General features: G+C 50.4%; 1 protein-coding gene across 2 annotated transcripts in view; it reads right to left on the bottom strand.

Moving 5' to 3' along the window:
• The window catches only part of CELF4 (CUGBP Elav-like family member 4), a 296,225-nt gene extending 271,515 nt beyond the window's left edge, over positions 1 to 24,710 (bottom strand). For both annotated transcript variants that reach the window (XM_077135586.1, XM_077135587.1), the window contains exon 1: positions 24,047 to 24,710. In XM_077135586.1, the coding sequence (XP_076991701.1) occupies positions 24,047 to 24,332 (286 nt within the window). In that variant the 5' untranslated portion in view covers positions 24,333 to 24,710. The remainder of the gene's footprint in view (positions 1 to 24,046) is intronic.
• Between the last annotated feature and the right edge of the window lie 379 nt (positions 24,711 to 25,089).

The following is a 25,089-nucleotide window of genomic DNA, read 5'->3' as shown; positions in this document are numbered from 1 at the left end:
TCCCTTGCCTGTTGCTTTTATTAGTTTGTAACTTTAAAAGAGGAAAAGGGCCAGCAGATAGCCTCAGGCATTTAGGGGTGGCTCTGGGAGCAAAGAGAGGCCCCCAAAGGGCTCTTCTCTTCCAGTGTTTCAGAGAAACAAGCCGGTGAGGTCAGGCCCCAGGGACGGCTGGGGCAGGGTGTGTAGGCCACTCGACATGGGCCCTGAGGCAGGCAGGGCAGGGAGGCTCCAGCTGCAGGCTCAGGGAGGAGGGAGCCCAGCGACCTACATCTCACAGTGAATCCGGCTGACTCACCCCTGCACAGCAGCTCCCACCCTCCCTTCTGGGTGGAATGCAGCCTCGGCAAACTGGAGAAGACACGCTCCAAGAAAGGGCAGCAGCAGTGGCCCCGGCGGGACCTGGAGTGGCTGAAACTGCAGCATGAGGGATTTAAGTGGGAGCATGGGAAGGGCAGACCCAGGCTAAATTGTGTGAGAAGGTTCCTTGTGTGTGTGTGTGTGTGTGTGCGTGTGCGTGTGTAAATCTGGGGTGGGGGAACAGTCTCCTTTGCTTCAGACAGTAATGACAAATATGAGGGTTACCAGTGTCTTGTGTTGGTGACCCCTGCTTAGAAGTTGGTGGAATGAGGGGGTGGGGAGGAGGGTAGAATTCCCAGCCTGCCCTATTTCACGCATTTCCTAAGCTTCATGCATTGACTACTGCACAGCCCGTGATCCAGTGGATGCCCATTTCACAATGAGGAAAAACAACAATCATGTCTATGCAGTCTCATTTCATTTGTGCTATTATAAATGAGTTAAATACTCTTATGTGCAGATGCCGCTTACCTTTACACCTCCAACCCAGATCTTTAGCCTGAGCTCCAGAATCATATATCCACCTTCCTTCTTTTTTTTTTTTTTTTTTTACATGGGCAGGCACCGGGAATCGAACCCGGGTCCTCTGGCATGGCAGGCAAGTGTCCTTGCCTGCTGAGCCACCATGGCCTGCCCTCCACCTTCTTCTTAATGACGCTATTTGCATGTCTAACAGGCACCTGATTTTCATCGCGTCCCAAACAAAATTCTGATCCCCACCCCTAAAACACATTCCTTCTCAGTAAATGGCACCACTTGCAGCTGAGCAGCTCAAATGGTCCTTGGCTCCCCTCTTTCTGCTCACTCCACACCCAGTCCATCAACACGTCCTGGGACCCCTGTCTCCATCATGCATATTGACTCTAACTACTTCTTGCATCTTCTTGGCCCATCCTAATCCACGCTCCGTTCATGTCTCACCTGGTCTCCCTACCTCCATGTCTCTCTCCTGGAGTCCCTTCTTCACCCGGCAGCCAGAAGGGGCTTTGTGAAACTGAGTTGAGAGCATGTGCCTTCTAACATCTCTCACCTAGAATACAATTGAGACTTTCCCCTTGATTTGCAAGCCTGAAACAACCTGCCTCAGCCAGCTTCCTGCTACCCCACTCTCCCCAGTACCGGCAGGATGCTTCTGTCACGCAGATCCTCCTCCCTTCCCTTAAATGACGAAGTCCATTCCTGCCTCAGGGTTTTTGCTTCACCATTCTCTCCTCCTGAAGGCCTCTTTCCTCCCATTTTGCATGTTGTTTGGATCTTAGCTGGACTGTTTGTGCCTGAGGGAGGTCCTACCGGCTCACACAACAGAGAGCAGCTCCAGTCATTCTGTATCTCAACCGTGTTTTAATTCTCAGGTTGTTATATTTTACTTTTAATTTATCATCTAACTCTTCTCGTGAAAATATGAGCATCCAGAGAGCCAGGAGTTTATTTGCCTTGGCCATTGAGTCTTCAGCATCTAGACTCTTGCCTGGCACAGAGAGGGTGATCAATAACTACTTGTGAATGAATGAATTATTCACTCCTGATGGTGTTTGTCTGAGAAGGCTTTTTGCCTGGGGTAGAAGTGTGAGCTCATGAATGTCTTTCCTGGACTGGCTCTTGTGTACGAATTGCAAGACTAATTAAACTCATACATATTTGTGGAAATGCAAATATAATTTTATTTACCAATGACTGTAATAAAGGTAAATGCTCCTTACTTAAACAAACAATTCACTTTGGGAATAGAGCTGTAAACAGAAACGGTAAATAAACACTCGTTATTGAGTGCTTACTGTGCATCCACTGAACTTCATGAGCTGGCTGCTCCGATCCTCCCCTGTCGTGCTTGCACATATGAAGGTGGAGTCTCGGACAGGGAGACTAACCTGTCCTTGACTAGGGGACCAAACCACAAGTACTCTGAACTGCGCTCATAATTCTCCGGAACAACACTGCTTGGCATCCTGGCTCTGCCCTTTACTCACTGTGTGACCTGGGAAGTTACTTAAACTCTCTGCCTTTGTGTCCTCACCTACACCACAGACGGCAAGTGAACTTTCCTCCTGGCAACACGAGGCATCCAGGATGAGACGACACATTTGAGCGCTTAACCTAGAGCTAAGCCCATGTACACGCTAAACACGTGTTGACAATTCTTCTCGTTGTTACTATGATAACCACTATTATACAAGCCCATTCTAGATGTTTCTACATATTCTCACTCACTTGCCACCATAGCAGATGAAGTCTGCGTTGTTACTCCTGATTTACAGATGAGGTGCTCAGAGCTCAAGGAATAAAGTGCCTTTCCCACGGTCACCCTCTAGCTATTGAGAACCAGAACTCAGGTTTTTGGATTCCAGATTCCGGGCTTTTCCCACGGGACCACAGCTGCCTTTTCCTGTTCTTGGAAAGAGCCTAGTGTCGATGGGGGCTAATCAGCCAAGGCTGGGCACAAACTCTTCAATCCCGGCACGGGCTCAGGACCTTTAGTTACCTCTGACCTCATTGGTGGTCTCTGGATGGCTCGTCAAGCCTTTCCGCATTTGTGACCATCCCCATCCTCCAAATGTTCCTAACCCTTGTGCCAGCTGAGCTCTAAATCCAGCATTAACTTTGTATCACCAGGTTATGGGCTATGGAGCAGGAAGTGTTGTTAGAGGTAACTTATGAAATGCCCCCCTCCTTTTCCCACAGGAAACAGCGGAGACCTAGAGACATCCAGGACCTTGCCAGGAGCTTCCTGGTTTAGAGCCCAAGACTTCCAATCTCTTCCAAACCCCGGTCCCACACTGATCCTGCCTCCCCCCAGGGGTTGCAGGTAAAGGGCATGAGAGCAGCTAGCGTTGGGCTGCCGGGGGTCGGTTGTGTTCTAATGACCCTTTGGGAATCGCTTTTCTGGGGGTTATATCCTTGGGAGTCTGTGAGCCTTACAGGCAAGGGCTGGGCTCCTCCTTCTACATCTCTGCCAACATGCAGCCTAGAGCTGGGTACGTCAGAGGCAACCAGCTAGCTGCATCTATGCTCCTTGGGACCTCTGAGGGCCACCCCAACCAGCCCTAAGGACAGTCACCATGACGTCACAGCAATTATCTGTGGAAGGCGGGAGTACAGCCTTTCTCTTCCTTGTATGTTTCCATCTCGAAAACCATTTCAGTGCCGAGTATCGTTCACGTGAAAAACATTGATAGCAAACAATATCTAAAAAGCACCGGGGCCTGGGCTGTCACTTACTCTCCACTGAGGCTGCAGCGAAGGCCAGAGGCTACGGGAAGGCCAGCGGCGCGGTCCTGTGGTTGTGTCTCACCTCGAGGCACTCGCTGTCTAAGGACTTGTACTTGCAGCTGGGGTGTGTGGAGGGCCTGGGGTTTTGGGGTGGGACAGTGCTCATGAGACTTCAAGAGATGTGCAGTGCTATGGCCGTGAGATGCTTCCTGGGGATGGAGGTTGGGGGGGAGTGCAGCTCAAGTTTTGCAGAGGAGCAGGCTTTGGTTCAGGGGGAGCCAAAGAGAAGAGGGTCTCTCCCCACATCAAGGTGGGGGAGATGGTCTGAGTGGAGATGCAGAGATGAGATGGTCTGAGTGGAGATGCAGAGATGCAACCCATCTCCCAGGAAGGGAGGTGTTGCGAGGGCGAGGGTAGCAAGGTCAGAGGTGAGTGGGTTGTGAACTCATCTTTGACTTTCTTTTTCATTTGTTACAGGGATGCACTTTATCACTGGCTTACCGCATTCCGGGCACTGTGCCAAATGCTTTACCTAGGTTGCTGCATTTCACTCAGAGTCAACTTAGGCCTGCAGTTTGAATCTTCCTGTTTGCTAGACAAGGAGACTGAGGCTGGCTCAGGGTTGCACAGCCTACCAGGGGGGCAGCTGGAGTTTGACTTGGTTCTACCAGCTTCCTGGCCCTTGCACTGAACTGCTGGCATCCCTGTGTCCCCGGACTGGAGCTGGGGAGACCCGGGAAGCTGGGGGAGGTACTTGGGCAAGGGGATGACTCTTTTGGACCCGGGAAGAGACTAGCTCAAACCATGCAGACAAAGAAATTGCATGTAATGTATTATCAGCTGGATTGATTGGGTGTGCGTGTGTTATCTGTGTGTGAGTGTGTGGGGGTGAGAACATTAGAGTGTGTGATCAAGACCTGCTTCTTATGGTGGGGAAGGGGTGTCTGTCCTGCCAATTTTGGCTATAGCCAAAGGACAGTGTTTTCTGGGTGGATCTGGAGGGAAGTGGACTGAGCCCCCGTGGCCATCAGGCAGGGAGCACTTGGGCAGGTGGGCACCTGGACTGGGAGCCCACCTGGGGAGAGGGGCTGGGGGAGCCCCTCAAGGCAGCTTCTGAGACAAGGCAGTCAGGTACTCAGGAAACTACAGAGGCTGCTACCCACCGGCTGAGTCCCTGGCCCTGCCTTTAAGGCTTGCTGAAGGGGCCAGGGACAGAGTGAGATCTTTATTTTTCACAGCGTCTCAGGGACTTCTGATACAGCAGGACGTGGACGACAAAGCAGGCTTCTCCTCAGGGCACCACGCACCCAAGATCAGCCTGGTGGGAGGTTTCAGGCAAAGTCAAGCTGACAAGCCTAGTTTGAGGAGGGGGTAGATTACTTGGGACCAGAGGAGTGAGGGAAGCATCCCTGGATGTGTGCGGAGACCCCATGATTCCTGGGGGGCAGGTAGGACCGGATTCTTCCTGCTGCCCAGGACTCAAGCCAGTCCCTGCTGGAGCCGGAGGCGTGCTGAGAGGCCGGGCTGCCTTGGTGTTGGCTCCTAGGAGCCGGGTCCAGTCTCGGAGGACCCAGAGATGAAGCAAAGAAACGGCCAGCCTGCAGCTAGGCGTGTGTGCTAGGCTCAGGGGCTCCGGGTGGCTTGTAGGTCTGAACAGAAGGACAGACCCAGGAGGACAAAAATGCATTCAGCCAGAGAGACTTTCCCAGGGGCCCCCACCATGGCCCTCCTTCGCAGGGTTCTCCTTTTAGGAAACACGGCTTCTGAGACCTGCCTCTGGCCTCGCTGGTCAGGCTGAATGCCATCTGTTTCTGCCCAGATGGAGGCGGTAGGGAGGGGGTCTCTGTCTTCCCACAGATGCCCCCCCATCTCTCTGTCTCCCTCTCACATATGCGCGCACACACACACGCACGCCTGGTTTTGCACTTGCAGTTGTCTTTAGAGGAGCTGGGAGCTCAGAGCTACTTTCTGGGTTGTCGAGGAGCCCCTCTGCCCTCCTCTTCAGTCTCCTAGGGGAATCTGTGGGCAGAATGGGAGAAAAGGCTGCAGATGGTCCAGCTGCACATCCAGGGAAACAGGGAGGCCTCCGAGGACACTGCCGGACTTCACGTCCCACGCAGTTAGGCTGCCCACAGCTACATGTGTGCCGGGTCCTTCCTCCCTGAACGCCTTCCTGCTTCCTGCCTACACACCCTGGCCAGAGGCCTCTGGAAAATACACCCACTCCTGCACATTTTTGCTGAGCATGGCAGGAGTGCCCACCCAACGCAGTGGACCCATCTTTAATACATGCATTTGTTAGAAACTCTAGCTATAGACGTACACACAATCTGTCACTTAAAAATTGGCCCACCCAAGTTCACTAGAGCCCACGCACGCCTGCATGCACTCAGTAGACATGAGCACACACATTCACACATCACACCTAGGTCTCAGTGAATGTGATGGGAGTGTACTTAGGTGGAGGTGGTGTGCACACATGCGTGCGCACATATGCACACACACGCACACGCCACTTCTCTTATGGCAGCCACAGCCAGGTTCCAGATTCCAAAGCTCTGCTCACACCCAGAGCATCAGGCTGGGGGCCGAGGTCCTCCTGGCATGAGATATTCTTCGTCTCTGTGTGGGAAGGCAAGGGCAGGGGCCACGAGGGCAGCAAGGCCAGGGATAAGGAGCTTTACAGCCTTAGAGGAACGGAGAGAGAGTCCTCTCTGCATACCACCATCTCTTCCCAGAAATCAGGGCAGAAAACACCGCACCCCTACACCTGAAACACACACATATGTGAACACAGGCACACAACACTGTGTGCGCCCAACAGATTCACAGGACATGGTGAAAATGCAAAACATGAGGATGCAGCCCACATGCACACATGCCTCTTACAGACACTCCGTGGGCCACACCACGTTTGCTCACGGCCCACTCCCTGCCACGTCCCCAAGGAGCTCACCCCTCTCCCACCGCCCGTCAGCACAGAATGTCCACAGCAGGACACAGGCTGCCACCCACAGCCCCTCTTGTCCAGCATGCCAGAGCAGGTCTGCCCCATCGTCCCGGGAAATCTTCCACTCCCAAAAGGCCTGCTTCTCCATTGGACGGTGAAAATTTAGCAAACTCATTCCCAGGTCCTCTGGATTTTATTTTAGAGAAAGAAGACCACAGCCATTCACCTGATGAGCTTCTGGCCATGGTTTCCCCTTCGCTCGGGGTGTCTGTATGTGGGCGGGGTGGTGTGGGCAGGTGGGCTTCTGCTTTCTCTTTGTACAGCTGAACACGGCCACTTTCTCTGCCAGGGCTGGGCCCAATATAGCTCCAAGGAAAGGCCAGGGGCCCCCTTGGACTGAGAGAGAACCTCGCTTTGGCTGCAGACTGACAACTCCCTCCCTTCCCTTCCCCAGGCCCTTCCCCAACTCCACCTCCTTCTGGAAGTCATCTCCTCCGGTTCAGAAAATGAACTTGTGCTGCATTCAGGGCTGGCCTTCGGGTCTGAGAGCTGTCCATGGCCAGTGCGTGGGGCTGGGGGGGTCCTTGAAAAAAGACCTGCCCCAAATTTCTACAGGACCTGCCTTTGGTTTTGGTCAGATGAACAGAAATGTGGCCAGGACCCTCTGGTGGTCTCAGGAGAGCGATTGCAGGGGCAGTCACGGCAAACACCTTCTGTTCATTTGTTGATTTCTGATGAGGACATGGCCTCAGTGGTCAGGGACCCCTGGGCGGCACAGGGCTGAGCGAGAGGACTTTTGACCTCTGGCCTAATGCTGAAAGGTGAGCTGAGGGTGACTTGCCACCCCTTTCTCCAAACCAGCCGGTTTTAACTTCTACTGCCAAAGAGTTATGTGACTAAATTGTGTCTACAGCCTTGTCATGGAGAGGTATGTGAGTGTGAGTGTGTGTGTCTGTGTGAGTTAATAGATCTATGTGTTTTTCTTTATGTGTCTATTTTTCTATGTGTGTGTCTGTGAATGTGTGTATTGCATTTATGAGTGTGTATGGTTGTGCATATGTGTACGTGTATGAGGGTGGTGTGTATATGCGTTATATCTGTGTGTCTGCAAATTTGCACATCTCTCTATGAGTGTGTGTGTGTATCCTCCACAAAAGACAGTGTGGATTGATTTAAAAAACATTGTAGCATCATGGGCCTTCACTTTTCCCATCTGCAAAATGAAGGAGATGGGAGAGATGATCTTTTTATTTATTTCCATAAAAGGAGTATGCAATCATGGAAAGGGGATGCATTCTTGAATGTGACAGATCTGGGTGCAAATTCTGACTCTGCATCTCTCTAAGGCCCCCGGGTTGAGTCACTGCTCTCAGAGCCTCTGTTCCTGGGCATTCGAAGGGGCACAGTCATGCCTCTGTTGCAGTTTTGTCGTGATGATTCCATGAGGTGGAGTCAGCGAGGGCCCCTGGCAGTGCGTGCATAGTTGGCGCTTCGCAAGCATCCCTCCTGCCTTCCTCAAGTCCTAATGCCATCCCGTGTGTCCTGTATCCCAGTGTGTGGGGCTGTCAGAGCTGCTGCTGGTCTGATGAGGGTGAGTAGCAGTGCCACTGGGGAGGTTAACGATTAGGTGCGCTTTCCTTTCTATCAGCTTGTTTGACCAACTCCACAGTGACCCTAAGAGGCCAGTGGGGCAGCTGTCATCACGGTGAGGTGAGAGGGGAGGCCAGGTCATGGGGCCAAGGGGAAGCCAGCGGCAGGGCTGGGCAGGAACCGGGGTCGACACTGGGGAAGTGCACGGTGTATGCCCAAGCCGTCTCCTCAGTAGGCAACGTCCAGAGCTTGGACCACTGCCTGCTCCGAAGGGTCCCGGGAGAACCAGGCCACCCTGACCTGCTGGGAGCAACCCCCAGATGACATGCAGACCATTCATAGAGTAAGCTTGTGGCGTCAGCACTTGGCACTGGAGTCAGAAGCATGATTGGGGAAGAGTGGCTACCCACATCCTATGCAAGAAGCAGAGCCCCCTTCCCCCAGGCAGCCGATGGGGTTGTGGATGCCCCAAGCCATTCCCCTCATCCCCCACCTTATTTACAGGACTTGACCCATTTCCTGGAATCCAAACCACTACCGAGCAGCATCTTTTGACTGGCAAAGATTGGGCATGAAGACAGCCCAGTCTCCCCAGGAGGTGCCTTGGTAGAGGGTGCATTCAGTTCTACATTTAACTTCAGGCAGGTTTCGTCGGGAATCCATTGCTTAAATCCTGGCCACCCTTTGGCCAGAGGCTGCCCAGCAGGCCAGGCCCCAGGAATCAGCCTGCCTCGTCTGATTCAAATGCGCTTCCTTCCCCAGCCGTCGGTGCCACCCCGAGCCTGAGCCCCTCCCATGCATCCTGGCAGGATCTGACCTGGCTCTAATTTCCCTTCATGATCCTTTTCCCATTTACTTATAAAAAAAGTACCAACCATCACCTGGCTGCAACGGGGATAAAAAGAGGAAATATATAAGAAGGCACTTTAAAGACTAAAATACTGTATAAATAGCAGGTGTACTATAGCATAAACACAGTATATAATTTAACACCTACATTACAGCACATAGGATGCATGGTTTGACTTTAAATGACCAGACCACTTGTGCAATGGATTATCTATGTGGGGCATAACATGGGGATTGCTTGGTGAATAATGTGCATTATAGGATGTTGTGATCCATAGGATTACATAAATAATTGCATGACCTATCATGTTCCCAGCACAGAGAAAAGTAGAATCACAATCAGTTGACATTAGGCTATTTTGGCATTCAAAACACAAGCCCCGGATTTGTGTCTTTAACAGCTGAAGCTGGGAGAAAAACTAAAAATACTAATGGGAAGACATCTCCGTCCACCAGCAATGCGGCCCCCTGGGCGGGGACCCTGGAAGGCAGACACCCCATAAATAGGTCTGGGGAAGAGGAGCGGCGGGGAGTGGGGGCCTCTTGGCAGAGGCAGAGGAGCTGGGCTTGGCAGTGATTGCTCCCAGTATTTATGAAGCCAGATGAGGAGCTATAGGGCTTGCGGTGGCCCCCGTGTCTGCTGATTAGCTGGAGATTATATTGATGATGTAATAAAAATTCACTTTGTCTATTAAGTTTCACCAGGACAATCAGGGAGAGATTAGATAAAAATCAGAGGAAATGAATAATAAGATGGAGGAGGAAAGCCACGAGCTTCCTTCCCTGCCATGATCCATGTCTGTCTCCCCGTCACCCTGCTCCCAAGGGGGTGTGAGTGAAGGGGGAGCCTCCAGCGTGGGACTTGGACAAAGCTGAGCTGGAAACTTCCCCTGAGCTGGGCTGCTCTTGGGGAGGGACACGGCACTCCGTATACAACCCCATATATGCTTTAAGTTTACTGACCATATTTAATATTTGATGAAACCTTTGGCATGACAGCCCTCCTGGATCTGCTGGGCCCTGCTGGGAGATGGGCAGAGTGATTAGCCCTAGCCGCCTGGGTCCCCTCAGTCTGGCAGCACGGGAGGCCCAGTTCGGAGTCAGCCACGTGGGCCGGAGCGACCCACAAGTAGCCAGATGTCGCCCTGACTCACCGTGTCTCCTTCTGGCCTGACCTTTGCCTGAAATCCCTATGATTAGAGAAGTTTCTTGGGTTAAGGCTTGGGTCTAAAAGGTCCCTGTGAAAAGGCACATGTCATCAGAAATGGCAACACATTAATTTCCATTAGCTTCCAGGGGACTCATCTGCCCTGTGGTTTGTCAGATCTGTGGTTGAGAGGCTTGTATCAAAAAGTATCAAAACATATTTTTAGTGGAGGCCCACTGTCCAGGCAAGGCTTGGGTAGGCTGGGGGCACAGCCAGAGGGCAAGGTGGACGGTGGAAGGTGGGAGGGTGCTGCCAGCCCCCTATAACTGACTTCTGCATCCCTGCAGGGACTGATTTCTACATTTATCCCAGCTCCCTGACTAAGCCCAAATCCACTCCTCCCCTGAGAAAACTGGGGTACAGGAAGAAGCCAGGGCTCACCATAAGTCTACAGAAGGCCTTTAAGAGGGGTGTCTTCCTCCCCTAAAGAGCTGGAGAAGGACATGATTTCTTTCCTGCAGCAATGGAGGTGATCAGGAGCCCTTGGCACCCCTGCCCAGATGTGTTCTCCACACTGGGAGCAGTTCTTTCTGGGATCTGCCAAGATTGCTCCAGCTGCAAGACTGTGTCACCCCCGGCAACCCTGTCCTGGCTTCACTACCACTGCTTGGCTGACGTCCAGTCATTCCTCAGCAAGGGGTGGGTGCAGAGGCAGGGCAGAGGGCACTAGAAGATTTCAACCTCCAGACCTCACAGTGTATCGCCAGGGACATCGAGCTGAGTGAGCCTGTGGGGACAATCTGGATGCTTGCCTCGGTGACGGTGAACGTGGCCACGGGTTTAAATATTCCATGAGTAATTTCTCAGCCCAAGTGGGCTGTAGCTGGGACAGCTGAAGGACACTGCAGCCCCAGGCAGGTGAGTATAGCCCTTTTAGGTTCTGTGTGTGTAACAGCCTCCCTTGGAGGCATCTGCAACCGAGTTCTCCCTCCCCTCCAACCTCTGCTATTCCCCCGCAGCCTGGCTGCCAGTGGGTCCAGTTTTATTCAAAATTAGAAAGTCCTTTGTCTACCCGCCTGAGAATGAAACTTCATTGCGGTGGGTCAAAACCAAAATGGAACGGGAGAAAACAAAACACCCAAACCCGTCAGCTCTCCAGCTTCCCCCCCCGAGTCCCTGGTCTTGTTTCCTCCTGACAGCCTTGGCTTGTGCTGTCCCTCCCCATAGGGACATCGGGTGCCAACCCCCCCCTCAGCAGGAAACCTGAATCCCTATCTGTTTGCTCATCTTCTTGGGGTTCCCTCGTTGCCTGCACAGGATATTTGCATTGAGCAGTTTTGCATTTGTGGGTTCAGTGCCTTATAACACAGTCATAGTTGTTTTGTGGAGGGGAGGGTGGATCGCTGAGCTTTCATGGGAAGGGCCTGGCACCTGAGTTGAGCCTGAATCTGATCCTCTTTTGAGGCTGAAGCTCCCCTGCCAGACCTGGGGGGCTGCTTCTTAGTGAGGTCACAACTTGTCACCCCTGCCAGACCTGAATGCTCCCCCTGCTCCCTGCTCTGCAGAAGCCTGCCTCTGCCCCATGGTGGGGGCCGGGGCATGGGCCCCTTTTAAGAGGAAAAGAAACAGAGCCGGGACAGAGGAGTCAGAGGCCGCTGGCAGCTGAGCTGGGACCCTCCCCTCCTGGCCTGCATGGGCTGCACTGCCACGGGCCTTCTTAATCACTGGCTCAGCTGAGTCAAGGTTGGAAGATTCAGACTTAATGTTTTACTGAGAAACTAAGAAGAAAACAAACCAAGGCCTAGGAGGTGGAGAGGTGAGCAGGCGGGAGTGGGGGCCGGGGGGCCAGCCTTGAAGGGAGCAGGGGGTTGCTGCAGGTGGCAGGAGGCCGGCCTGTGGTGAGTCTGCTGGGGAGCATTGGGATCACAGGGCTGGCACTGCCCAGGGCTCCGAGCTGCCATTGAGGCCCAGTCGGCCAAGCGGCCACTCACCTCCGCCCAGAGGTGCTGGTCTTACCCTGAGACTCCCTGTAACCTTGGGACCCGTCCCCTATCCTCTCCTCACTGCTCCTCCCGCTGCTCCCCAAGGACCCAGCCCAGGCCTTGCCTTCTGTTCCCCATTGCATGAAGATGGATTGTCACACTTGTCCAACAGAATCTCAATGGCATTAACTATGAAAGAAATACAATAATTAAGGAGGGCCTTAATTTTCAGTACACAAATTTAAATAAAAATAAAAATTTTAAAAGAGAATGGAGTCTGAAAATAAACAAGTGGTGGTTCTCCTGTTCAGTGGGACTAGGGTGATGAGCGCCAGTTGCTCACTGATGGGTCACAGCCATCTCAACAGGTGCAGGGATGAGTGTGTGTGGCTTGAGGGGGCATCTGGAGTCTCCCTTAGTGAGGCTGTAGGGAAGCAACGATTAGGATTAGGACCCATGCCAGGTACAGCAAAGGTTCCCACGCCTTGCTGACCCATCCCTGACACAGGAAATTCAAAATAAAAATCCACTACACTGTAGAATAATGTCATTAATATTTGAAACGAAACAAAACTCACATGCGTACACAACTAAAATACTTTCTGGATTTTCGCCTTCTCTCTGGCTTTGCGTGTGCCACACTGCCACGGGCTTGACTTGCCTATTTAGGGACGCAGTCCAGGGTCCGGCGTGGCCGCGTACGGGTTGGGGAGCGCTCCTGCTCACAAGGTCGCTTCTGGCGCCCTGGGCAAGGAGTGCGGTGGGGTGGGGGGGGGGGGAGGTTTGTCTGTCAGCTCCCGGGTTGGGGCCCGGCGGGACTGTGGCAGGAGCCCGCAGCTTGGGTTTCAGGGCCCCGGGCGGGTGCGCGCGTGCGGGAAGTTCTCCCTCTCACCGTCAGAGGGCAGGCTGCATCTGGAGGAGAGAGGAGCCCTCCCCCCCACCCCCAACAGTTTGGGGACCCCTCCCCGATGTAAGGAAAGGTCCTAGAGGAGTGGCCTTTCTCCTGGGCCTGCTGCTGCTCGCCTTAGAACTACTCAGACCCAGGCCTTGTGGCCGAAAATGGCCAGGGCATTTCGGGGCGAGCACGGACTTACGGCGCCAGGACCCGCCCTCCCCATGCACCCTCTGGGCAAAGTCCGGAGCTGTGGGAGCTGACCCATACAGCCTCCGGGGCTGGGCTCGGTGAAGAGGGCCGGGCCCCGTGCACCTAGGCCGGCTGCGCAGACCCGCAGCAGCCGCGGGCTGGGTGGGAGCTCTGGGGCGGGAGCCTGAGTGCGCCCGCGGCCGGTGCACCTCGCTCGCTCCTTGGCAGCCCAGTGGGAGGGGTGGGGTCGGGGGAAGGTCTACTGATGCCTGAGCGCTCCTTTGTGGGAAGGGGAGCATCTGTCCCCAAGAAGCCCCATTTCCCCTCCCAGCAACAGGCACCTTCCCCTGCACCTTAGCAGCCGCTCCCACCCCCCCACCCCACTCCATGAGGCCTGGCCTTCAAGCTGGCTCCTTCACTGCTGCTTGACAGCAGGCTCTGGGAACAGGCTAAGAAGAATGAATAAAAAGGGGATAGGAGTTTTGGCTGTCTCTGAAGACTCCCCAGCCCCTGTCCCCTGACTTGGCCTTTCCTCCTCCTTTCCCTCTCCGAAGGGTCCCTGACAACTGGGCTTCTTCCCTTTCTACTCGTTTCTCAGACCCCCCTTCTAGGTGTTACCCAGGGATGCCAAGAGTGGTCAGGAATATCCTGGGCCAAGTCTTTGAAAGGCAAGAGAGTGCGAGGTCAGGGGCACTGCCCGAAGGTAGAGGAAGCCTGGCTTTTCCTTTCCTCCTCACTCACTGTCCCTGGAGGCAAACCTCACTGCTAGACGGCTTTCAGAGGGGTGGCTTTGGATGCAGTCCAGAACATCCCCTCCCTTCCCCATCAGTGATGCCGACAGGGCAGGACCCTGAGCCCCTGGCACTGCTGTCCCCAAGAGCCCAATCACCATGAATGACTAGATTACGGGCATTTCTTCCTGGATCCCTCAGGCTGCAGAGCCCATACCGGCATCTCCTGGGGCCAGTATCCCCATGCATACCAGGGTGTTGTTTCAGACTCACCCCACACCCCCCGTGAGTTAAATCTCATCACGCAGCAGGTGCAAGGTTACTCTCTGTGCCTTATCCGGTGAGACTAAGCAGGCCAAATATTGATTTGACAGAGAGATATGGATATGTTGGATGGATAATGGTTAAGGGATCCTATTTCTTTCTTTCCCTGTTTAGAGAATACCTCTCCTCTGTCCACCCTGCTGGAAAGCAGAGGCCGGATGAGGGGAGAGTGTACTCACCGCTTACTCAGGGACACCTCCATTCCCTCTGGTCTCCTTCCAGAAGTTGAAGACCATGAACCCCCTGGGAGCAAGGTTCCCCCTCTGCCCCCACGGCAAGCACTCCCAACATCTTTGCCTTCCGTGTATTCTTAGAACCAGTCAATATGATTAATTTTACATGGGCATAATTTCCTGCTATTGCTGCATAGTCCTTCTCCCAGCCTCGCCCATCAGCAGCGACATGATACAGTTTCTGGTTATATTGGTGAACCAAGATATTGATATTATTAATAATGGATATCTATATGCTGACCTTTGTCCACACAACTAAATCATTCTGGGCTGGCTGTCACACTTCTTTAAGAGGTATTGATAAGCCCATTACTGGAAGGGCATGTACATTCTTAGGTGTGTGCTTTTCACTCACCTTCAAGCATCTCCTGTGAAAATCTACCCTTATTGGATGAGCTGGTGTGACTGCGTTGGTGTGTGCAAGAGATGTCTCTACACATGTGCCTGTGGTGAGTATATGTGTACATGTGCGAGTGTGTGCATGTCCACGTATATGAGTGTGCATTTGAGTATGGGTATGAGTATGCGTGAGTGCATGTGTGAGTGTGTTGTGTGTGTTTCTGTCTTGAACACCAGCCCTTTTAGAGCTGATCAAATAGTCAATTAGAGCATTATAGGAAGGTAGCAGAATCAGAGAGTTCCTACAAATACACTGTGATGTAGTGTTTGATCTTTGGATGCCTCCTGTCTCCCAGGACTTGAGCGAAGAGGCTTGGCTTTATAAGGATATTATTAGGTTGATGCTTTGTGCTCTCAATTTACCTGCCAGGCAAGAGACAACATTCACTGGAAGCAGTCTGGCTGGAACGAACCACTGGGAGGTGTGCTGAAGGCCATGACGAGGGGTTGGCGTTGGAGGTAAGCTGCTCCCACCCTCAGTCTGTTTATCTGTGCAGTGGCAGCAATTAGTCCAGCCCTTAACTTAGCCTCTCAACCTTCTGCACCAAAACTCTTGACACAGAAATGCTTGACACATCTCAAGGCCTTGTTTATTACACAGTGGAAGTGTGGCCCACTGCCTGTTAGAAGGCCATGGGTTTGTGTAGTTTTGTGATAGAATGCCTGCTTTGTGTGCCCGTGTGTGTGTGTGTGTGTGTGCATACATGGACACACAGACCTCACTGCTACGTATCTGTGTGGCTGCTGTCATTCCTACCTGAGTGGACAGTGGTGTCAGGGCCAGCCACAGGGCTCAGACTCTATATAAACTCAGCCTGTAGTGATCTATTGTTGTTTAGATCCAGACATGCTCACTTGTCGGGGGTGCCCCCTCACTTGTCCCTGTGAAGGGAAGCCAGCTAGCTAGAGAGATCTTTTGGATCCTCAGACATAGCGTATGAATAAACCAGACATGGATTAATTAGGTGTGACTGCATCATTAAATTAGAATAATGAACAAACAGCCACGTATGGCATTCAAATCTGTCTCGAACGACTCCAAGGGCTGCTTTCAAGTAAGTCACCTGTCAGTTTGTAGGTTTGGGGGCCTCTGTAGGGGGAGGGTCCTGTCATGTCTTGAGTAGTGGATTCTTTAGGTACTGCCTATGCCAGGCAAGGCCATTCTTCAAAGGGCACCCAGATTCCTCCATCGAATCCAAACAATGACTTGGTTCGATACAGCATCATCTATGCATGCTTCAGTTGAGAGCATTTCTCAGAGTGAAATACGACAGTAGCACAGGTGCTCAAGGGACAGGAGGGAGAAGTTTAGAGGTGTGGGCAGCGGATGTGAAATGTATCGATCCCATAATATTTATGTGGATGTGCACATAGTTGCTTGTGCATGAGTACACACACACACACACACACACACACACGATACACACACCTTTTGCATTTCCATGAACTCTTTTTCTTATATCAACACTCCCCATTTCAGTCAGATGTATTTGAAGGTGAACCAAATCTCAGTTGTGTAATTTTAGAAACAACTGCAGTATGGCAGCCCCCTGCCCCCTTGGCAGACAAAACCCCTCACAGTCCCTGCCCTAGCACAGAGGACCTAGCAAGAATAGCAAGAACTGTTTGTCTTTAACAAAGAGAAGGAAGTCAACAGCTAAGAGGGAAGAAGATGGAAAGCTTGCTTGCCTTGCTGGTGAGCTGTGGGATAGCCTAAATGCATAGGGGGTTTTGTTAGTAGAATCTGTTAAGTATCTAGAAACCTTTGATGTGAAGCTGCTCTTAACAAAGGTGACAATTAATTAAAGCAGAGTCTATTGCAATAAAGTAACATTGTGGTCAGCTTATGTGCTGTCCTTAGCCAGCCTTCGGAAGTCTCTGTCAATTAAATGCCTGTTGGGGGCCAGTTCGTTATCATGTTTTTTTTCTGTGAGCTTTGATCAATATTTTGGCTGTTTTTTTTTCCCATACAGAACCAGGACTATGTCTGTTGCCATGAGGGCATCCATTTATTTGCATCTTGCCGATGGCTACGCAGGATTGGTTCCTGAGCTGAGCTGTGCCATTTGAGAGCCTCGATCAGCTCATGTTGGAGGGCAGATACAAGGAAGAATAAGAGAAACTGAACATGGAGTAAGTGGAGAGGAGAATCTCTGCGAATGCATGGTCCCTGAAACAAACCATTTTATTCTTAACAGGGCCCAGAGGTGAGGGCAGTTACTCCCGGGCTTCTCACCTGGCTTCCAGATCTAGAAGCTTGTAGGCTCCTGGACTCCTGTGGGCTATGACCGTGACTTTGGCTTTATGCTGGGGTCAGTGGGAACTTGGTGGGTGGAGACAGAGGAAGTCCTTAGGGCAGGCACACCAACTCTAGAAATTCCTCTGCTACCTTCTCCACCTTTGATACTGTCTTTCTACCTTGACATCTTTAATGCTCCTCCTGCTCCCTGCCAATGCCACCAAGAGTAACACCTACCTCCATCTTCCAGCCCCACTTGGTGGTTTGGGTGGGTATAACTTAAGTCACAAGGAGAAGAAAAAAGAGGGAGAGGAAGAATGATGATAAAAGGGCTATCGGTAAGTTGAAGGGCTCTGTTCCACTCCCCCAGACTATTTTGGTAGGACTGGATGCTTTCTGAAATTCTTGGAGAGGCTGTGAATTTAAAGGTCTGCAGAAACGGCAGTGGGGATTCATGTGTTTCTCTTGCAGAGAGTCCAAAAGGAGGGCAGCCGTTCCTTGGTTGGGTTTAGGGAAAATGCAGCACTCTACTTACAGGACCTGACTTAACTGAGCTAGGCGAGTCTTGTGTAGTAGAAAATACAGTTGGTGGTGGGAATTACCTTTGTGAAGTTCAGGGCTGTGTGGTTTGCCACTTGTAAAATAAGTCAATGGGAAAGGTAGGCAAACCTTCGAAGGGTGATGGGAGTGGTGGTGACAGAAGCCTCCTCTAAACTGGAACTTCTAGCTGGGGATATGGGACCATAAACGAGAGCCTGCCTCCACACTTGATCTTAGACCACTGAAAAACCCAAACCACAAGTTCCAAGATGGAGCATGTTTGTGATAATGAGGGAAGAGTCATTTCCCCCAGATTCCTTCCTTTCCCCTGCCTTTCTTCCTGATCCTGCATCTTGCCTTGCAAGATGAAACTGTCCTTAATGCCATCTCTGTGCCACTTGCATTTATCATCCCTCTCCTGCCCACTCACATACACACAGGTTCACACACACACACACACACACACACACACACACACACATGCTCACAATATAGGCTGCAACATCTTCCTGCCCCCAAACCTCTGGGGCCCACAGACACACACAGGTTTTCACACCCTATAGCTGTTCTCTGCATGTCACATGGGGTTTCCCTTCTAAATTCAGGAGCTGCTGCTGTTTCACCAACCGTCACCCAGTGCCAACAGCTTCCAGCTGGCATTCTGGCCTTACAACTTTCGGTTCTCCTTTTTCACTGCCTCAGAGAGGATGGACCTCACCCTCTGTTGCCTTTCCTTCTCTTCTATTGCCTCCCCACCCACATCCTCTTCAGCTGAGATTCCTCCTGTGTCAATTTGGAAACTGCCCATCTCCTGATGACATGGGGGTGTAAGCCATGCAGCATTTCCCCCAAATCCATCTGAGGTGAACAAGATGAGCTCGTTTCTCTACCAAGATTGTGTCTTGGATATCACCTCTGGTATCACTCAGAAGCCCCTCCCCTCTTCTTTATATAATCTGTAATAATGACGATAATGCTGCTAACAATAATAGTGACAGCCACACTCAAGACTCCAGAGTATGGTAAAATCCCTGGACATCCGTGATGCCTGCTGGAAACCAGCTTTCAAGCCCTCTGGGAACTTTACAGTATGCCAGATTTGGGGGGGGGGGAAGTGCCATATTTATGGCATGCATTTTTGTAATTTTTTTCTTTGTGTTGCTTTCAAGTTATGACTTCACTCGAGAAAAGCTTTTCTTTTGGTTTGTGTTCTAGAAGTCACAAATATCCAGCCAACCGGAGCGGGTGATGGAGAAAATGAAAGTATGCAAAGGGGTTTCTTTCAACCTAATCTAGAATTTCCATTAAAGCTGAGGGGAAAAAGTGTTAACGTCTCCCTGTTGAATTGCGGTGAAATCTAGGCCAGCTCTGGTTCCCACATGTGTGGGATGCATTTAGTCATGCCTGCACATGGATGCATATACGTGCACATGTACACGGTAATTTATCTGTGTGTGTGTTGAGGAAGTCAGTTTAAAAGATAAATGAAATCATGGACAACAGGAAGTAACCACCAGTCTTTTAAATGAATTAATCATTTTCCAATATTTTTTCCTTGCTCTCAAATAGAATAGTTACTAAACGTTGTTTTTAAAAATGCTTTTCTTGTTTTCTGTTATGGCAATCTCATTTTCTCTATCTTTATCTCACAAGGCGAATCTTCTTTCAAAAACTATATGTGAGTACCAGCCATTCTATCAGCATCCTTCCCTAGACAGAACTGAATATTTTATTTTTCAAAGTAATTTTTTTAAAAGTTCATCTTAATTGAGCTGATGCCCAGGCTGATAGCCTGACTTCATCTGTCTTTTGGGGTCTTCTGAAAACAGAAATAAAGCAGAGCCCCGCTGGCTTTAATTCACCTATCTAGAAAACACAGTGAGCCATCTCAGCTAAAGTTAAGCAGTGGAAACTCGACGTTTTGAGAACTGTCGCTTGTTAAATGCAAATACCAGACATGATTTTATGAAGATGGCCACAAAACACAAAACCATACCACAACCCTTGTCCTCCCCCTTTCTCCTAGCTACACCCAAAAACAAGGGGCTTCAGGCATTTCTTACTCAGCTACTGTTGAAATGTGAGATTGTATCTGGTATCAAAAAGTGGGTATATTTTTAAAAGATATACTCTCTGGTCCTGATTGTATAGAAGTTTCCATTACTCTCTCCCCTCCATCCTTCTGTATATAGGATAAAAATAAGGGGCTTAAGTCCCCACAGCTGTGGCTTCTGGATTGGGAGCCTCCAGGCTGCCGAAAGAGTAGATTTTCCTTCGTGCAGTAGGGAAAATCTCAATGCAGAGTGGATACCCAGGCACAGATCTATTCTGACTGGCTAACAAGAGGGAATGTGATGTAGACCTGGCTGTTTAGATTAAAATGCATTGCAGGCTCTGGGAACAAGCACACATCAGTAGTAAAGGCTATTTAAACCTTTGGGGACAGCCCTATGTTTAGATTACATTAATTTATAAATATTATACTAAATACCACTTAAATTGGACTTAAACGACTTCAAAGATAATGCATTATAATATGGCTATCCAGAGAGTACTAGTCTTTATGTCTCCTAGTAACTCAGTCTTTGCTGCCTCCTATCCTTCTAGACAAAACCAAAGTTATGAATGGATTGCCAGCTTGTTCATGTGTGATCTACTAACTGTGTATGCATGTGTTAGCAGGCAGGGATATGTGTGTGGGTGTTTATACACCTGCAGTCACTATCTCTATTTTTTTCTCCAGGAAATAAAAGAAGAAAAGAGAAATAAATTAAAAAGTAAGAAAAGGGAAGAATCAGACAGTATCTGAATCAGACAGAATCAGACTGGTTCCTTTCTCCAAGGGAGGAAAAGCCTACAAGAAGGGCCAAAATTGGTCCTCAGCTCACTTATGCCGCTACCCTGGGAGTTTCCTCTCTCCTCTTTAATCAATAGTACAATGCCTTTCTCTTTGGAGCTTGGAAAAGCAATCATTCCGAAAGTGCTTCTAATGGGGAGACAAGAAGAGTTAGCCGGGAGAGTTTACATTAACTGGGTTTTCTTTGGGTGTTGTTTCTTCAAATTTTAATTTCGTGGTTTTTTTTCCCTTCCTTTATCTCCTTGCCTAGCACCCAGGTCCCCCACCCCCAATTGCTTTCTGGTCTCCAGGGGGTGGATTTACCTTTACAGTAATTATCCCAGTCCACAGATGCTATTTGCTGCCTCCCCAGTCCAACAGCCTTTCTCTGCTATGGCTGGGTTTGCTCCACAACACCCACCCACTCCCTCCTCCACAGACTCTCAATTTGACTGGAGTAATTGCCTTTTAAGGTTCACTCTACGCATGGCAGGTATTCTATTAACCCTTAGAACTCCTTCCTTCTTTAGTTCCTTTAAATGGCAGGTGGCCAACAAATAGAAACCCACCTGGAATCTCATGCATTTAATTTAATTTTTACTTCTTTTTCTCCCACCCGCCCCTATCACATATATATGCCATCCACACTGGAGGACAGGATCAGTTCATGTCTCTCAATTTTATCCCAGTATGACTCATTAGAAGTTAGAAATTCAAGAAGGGAACAAATATGTTCTGAAAACAGGCTTAACAAAGGCATGTTCCTGTCCCTAGCCTCGTGTTGTCAATTTAGAAATGGGGAAAATCTAGAAGCCAAATGCAACCCTCATTCCTCAAGCCTTATCATGCTTTTTGACTTAACAGTAATTAATCACCAATGGCACGCGAGTAATTTTTTTAAGGTGGCCGGAGGCTTATTTTATCAGGATTAGCTAATAAATCAGGCAGCATCACTGAAGGAGGAGTTCAAACTCTTTTCAGACTGAATAAACCAGACCTTGGAAAACTGTCTCATTTATTCAGCTCTCCCAGAGCTTTTAGGTGCTATTAGGGACATTGTGGCCCAATCCTGCCTTATAAAAATCAGGAGGATGAAGAGGCAGGAAGTTTCATAGAGGAAAATATATGCTCAGACTCTGAAGGGTGAGCTGCGACAATGAGGCACCTAGCGTGCCGGAGCCAACGGGCCTGCCTGCCACTGACTGAATTATTTACAAAATGAAGTTTTGCTTGTTCTAGGAATTTTGTTTACATATATATATATATACACACACACGTATAACATATGTGTGTGTGTATATATATACACACATACAACACATCTATCTATATCATAACCTTTTCTGCCTTTCTTTTCCTGATGCAAATGATGATAATTCTTCTTTGCTATGATATAAAAAAAGCTCAAATTACACCAGAAAAAAAGTGATAATATTGGCAGGGGATTGTGAGAAAAGAAAAAAACAAACAAAGAATATTGTTAAAGTTTATCTTCATTTGAAATAAAGAAACAGACAAGCTGCTCCAATCCAGATTCTATTCGAAGCCCAGCTCATCACAACTGTTTCTTTCCTCTTGTGGGTTCTGATTTTTGTCTTAACTTTAAAATCTTAAATCACCAAAAGGGGTGATCATTAAGATCAGTAAAAGACTTCCCCTCCTCTGCTTTTTAAAATTTTTATTATTAATGTTTTTAAAACTGGGGTATATTAAAATAACAAAGGTTTCATACAAACCTGGCTTCGCTTCTAGGGACCTAACTGGAAAGGGAAAAACTACAAAGATATGGTTGACTTGAGGGGGGTGGGAAGAAAGGAAACAAATATTATTTCAAAGACTTCCTCTCTATTCCACCTCTCCAATCTCTCTTCTGAATAGACAGACCTTTTCTCCATATTGGTTAAAGGTTGGTTTCTTTTTCCACTACAGCCCCCACCCTCACCCCACCCCAACAAATCCAGTATATTTCCATTCTGCCATGTTTTTGTGCTACTCAACATGCCATTAACTTTAAGATTTACTCCTCAGCAGGCAAGCTATAAGATGCTAAAGCCAATAAAAACTGCTCTCTGGGACTCCAACTATGAAGAGTTTGGAGCTCTGTTTAGTATTCGGATGAAGGGAGGGCTGGAGAAGGAGGAGGTTGTGATAGTGAAAACTGCTGCTGCTTAGAGAGCCAGACAGCCCCGCACTCTGCACCTAATGTGCTGGAAGATCAGCTCTGTTCATAGCCCATTTGTGGCCAAGAATGAGGCTGTTCTGTGTGTGTGTGTGTGTGTGTGTGTGTGTGTGTGTGTATGTGTTTTCATCCTTAAAACCACCAGCTCTAACACAGCATCTTCGGTGGCACTCCACACTACTGTTTATTAAAAACGGAACGTCCATACACATCTCCTACAACTTCCTTAGCCCGGTGTTCCTTCCCTGCCTGGTGATCAATCTCTCTCAGAAGACATTTAACTTGCCCACACAGCTCCAGCACCGATGAATCCCCGCTGCACATCTTATACATTACTGTTAGGGAGCAGAGCACTGGGCTAATTTCGTCACCCACCAGCCACCCACACACGTTCTACAACCGAACACGTTTGGGGCTCTGCCTTAAAGATAATAAAACAAGGAGAAAACAGGAAGGCTGCAGACAATTCACATGACCACTTTCCTAAAAAGTTGCTGGGCTTTAATTCTTTGATTATTCTGTTTCCCCCTCCCCCAAGCACTCACTAGCAATGATTGCTTCAAGAGAGAGAAAAAGATGTACTATAAAGCTCGCTGCATGGTGAGTTCAGGATAAATTAGGTTACACGCTTCAAAATGCATATCTTGTACACATATATTTTTTTCCCCAAAGCTCCGCTTTCCTGGACAGGGGACCAGCCAGGCTTCTCCGACCCCCACTCCACCCAGGGGATGGCTGGTTCCTTGCTAATTCTTGCTTTTGGTTTTATCACTCTTTCCTTCAAATAGTCAATGCTTCCCCCACCCCCACCTTCCAACCGGATCACTGAGGCACAGAGATCGACAGGAAGAGTTTCCTGCCAAATTGATAGCTGAATAAAAATATCCTTTTGAATTTGTCACCTCTCTCCCTTTAGACGGCTGCTTTTTTGCTAACCCTAGCCGGGAGCAGAGGAAGAGCACATCGCCTCTTCGTATTTTCAGCACCACGGCGGTGGACAGCACCCTCGGTGCCCGGCCAGCCGAGTGCCCGCCAGTCCGCTCAGTGTCCCGGGCTCGGCCGGTGCAGCGGTCCGCATCCCAACCTCTCAAGTAGCTGAACCCACAAAATACAACCCCCGTCTCCCCTCGATCCTCTCTTTCTCTTTCTCTTCATCTTCTGCGCTCATTGCTCTCCCCGCGCCACCGCTCTTTTCAGTTCCTCACCCAAAACCCAGCCTTGCCCCAGCGAACAGCTCCCCACGCACCCCCAGACCTGGTCTCTGCTGCCCGCGCGCCTGTCTCCTCGGCGTCCGGCCGAGGCTCCCTCTCGTGCCGTCCCTCGCTCGTCGGTCGCCGGCCGCCGACCCGCCCGCCCGCTCCTTCTCCCCGGCAAAGTTGGGAGAGAAAGGTGCACTCACCTTTGTGCATGCCTGTGAACCTATCCTTCAGGACCGTGAGCTCGTAGATCTTGCCGAACTCCTCAAAGAGGGGCTTGAGGTCTTTTTCATCCAGGTTGCGGGGGATCTGCCCAATGAACAGCTTGATGGCATCGTGGTCCTTCATGGGAATGGTCGACGGGTTCCCCGGGCTGTGGCTTAATCCGTTCATGTGCCCGGCGCTGCCCGGGCTGCTGCCGAGCCCGTTGGTACTGAGGCTCGCGTTGTCAGCCTGTCCGTTTGCTAACGTGGCCATCTTTATATACATAGAGAAAAATCTTCTTTCCTTTTATTCTTTCTCGCTCTCACTCTCTCGCTCCTCTCCCTCGCTTGCTCGCTCGCGCTCACACACGCACACGCATACACACACTCGGGTTCTCTCCCCCTCGGTTTCTCTACACCTCGCTCTCCTCTCTCTCTCTCTCTCTCTCTTTCTCCTCTCTTCTCTCGCTTGCTCGCGCTCGCGCTCTCTCTCCTCTCCCCCCCTCCTCTCTCTTTTCCTAGGTCTGATCTGATTTTTTTTTTACATTGAACAGACAGGATCTCTGTCCTTTCCGTTTAAACAGGCTGGACCGGTTCAAGTTTCCAGCCAGACCAGGGGTGGGGGCGGTGAGTGTGCGCGCTAGGAGGAGGGGCGCGGGGCCCCCGTCGGCGGCCCCGCAGAGCCGCGGTGGTACAGTCCGAGACGGCCCCCGGCTATAAATAGCGCCAGGCGCATGGCTCTTCGGGAGGCGCTGAGATTCTCGGCCTCCGGGCCGCGGCGAGTGGTTGCCTGTTAGGAACCGGGCTGCGGGCCTCCTCTCTTTGCCTTTTGGGGGTTCTTTTTGTAATAGCAGCAGGTGCAACTTTTGTATTTTAAAATATTGATTTTCATTTTCGCGTGGGTGTGGAGGGGGACGTTCTCCGCCGAGCTGCGCTCTATTAGGGCGCCAGGCGGGCGAAGCAGAGGCAGGGTTGGCGGGCGGGGCGGCGGCGGAGGTGGAATGGGCGCTTTTCCTCCCATCTGGCTCCATTTATTTATTTAT

The sequence above is a fragment of the Tamandua tetradactyla genome, chromosome 18 (genome assembly GCF_023851605.1).
Source record: "Tamandua tetradactyla isolate mTamTet1 chromosome 18, mTamTet1.pri, whole genome shotgun sequence".
Classification (NCBI taxonomy): domain Eukaryota; kingdom Metazoa; phylum Chordata; class Mammalia; order Pilosa; family Myrmecophagidae; genus Tamandua; species Tamandua tetradactyla.
The sequence above is the reverse complement of the archived record's forward strand: the minus strand, read 5'-3'. Positions and strand labels throughout refer to the sequence as shown.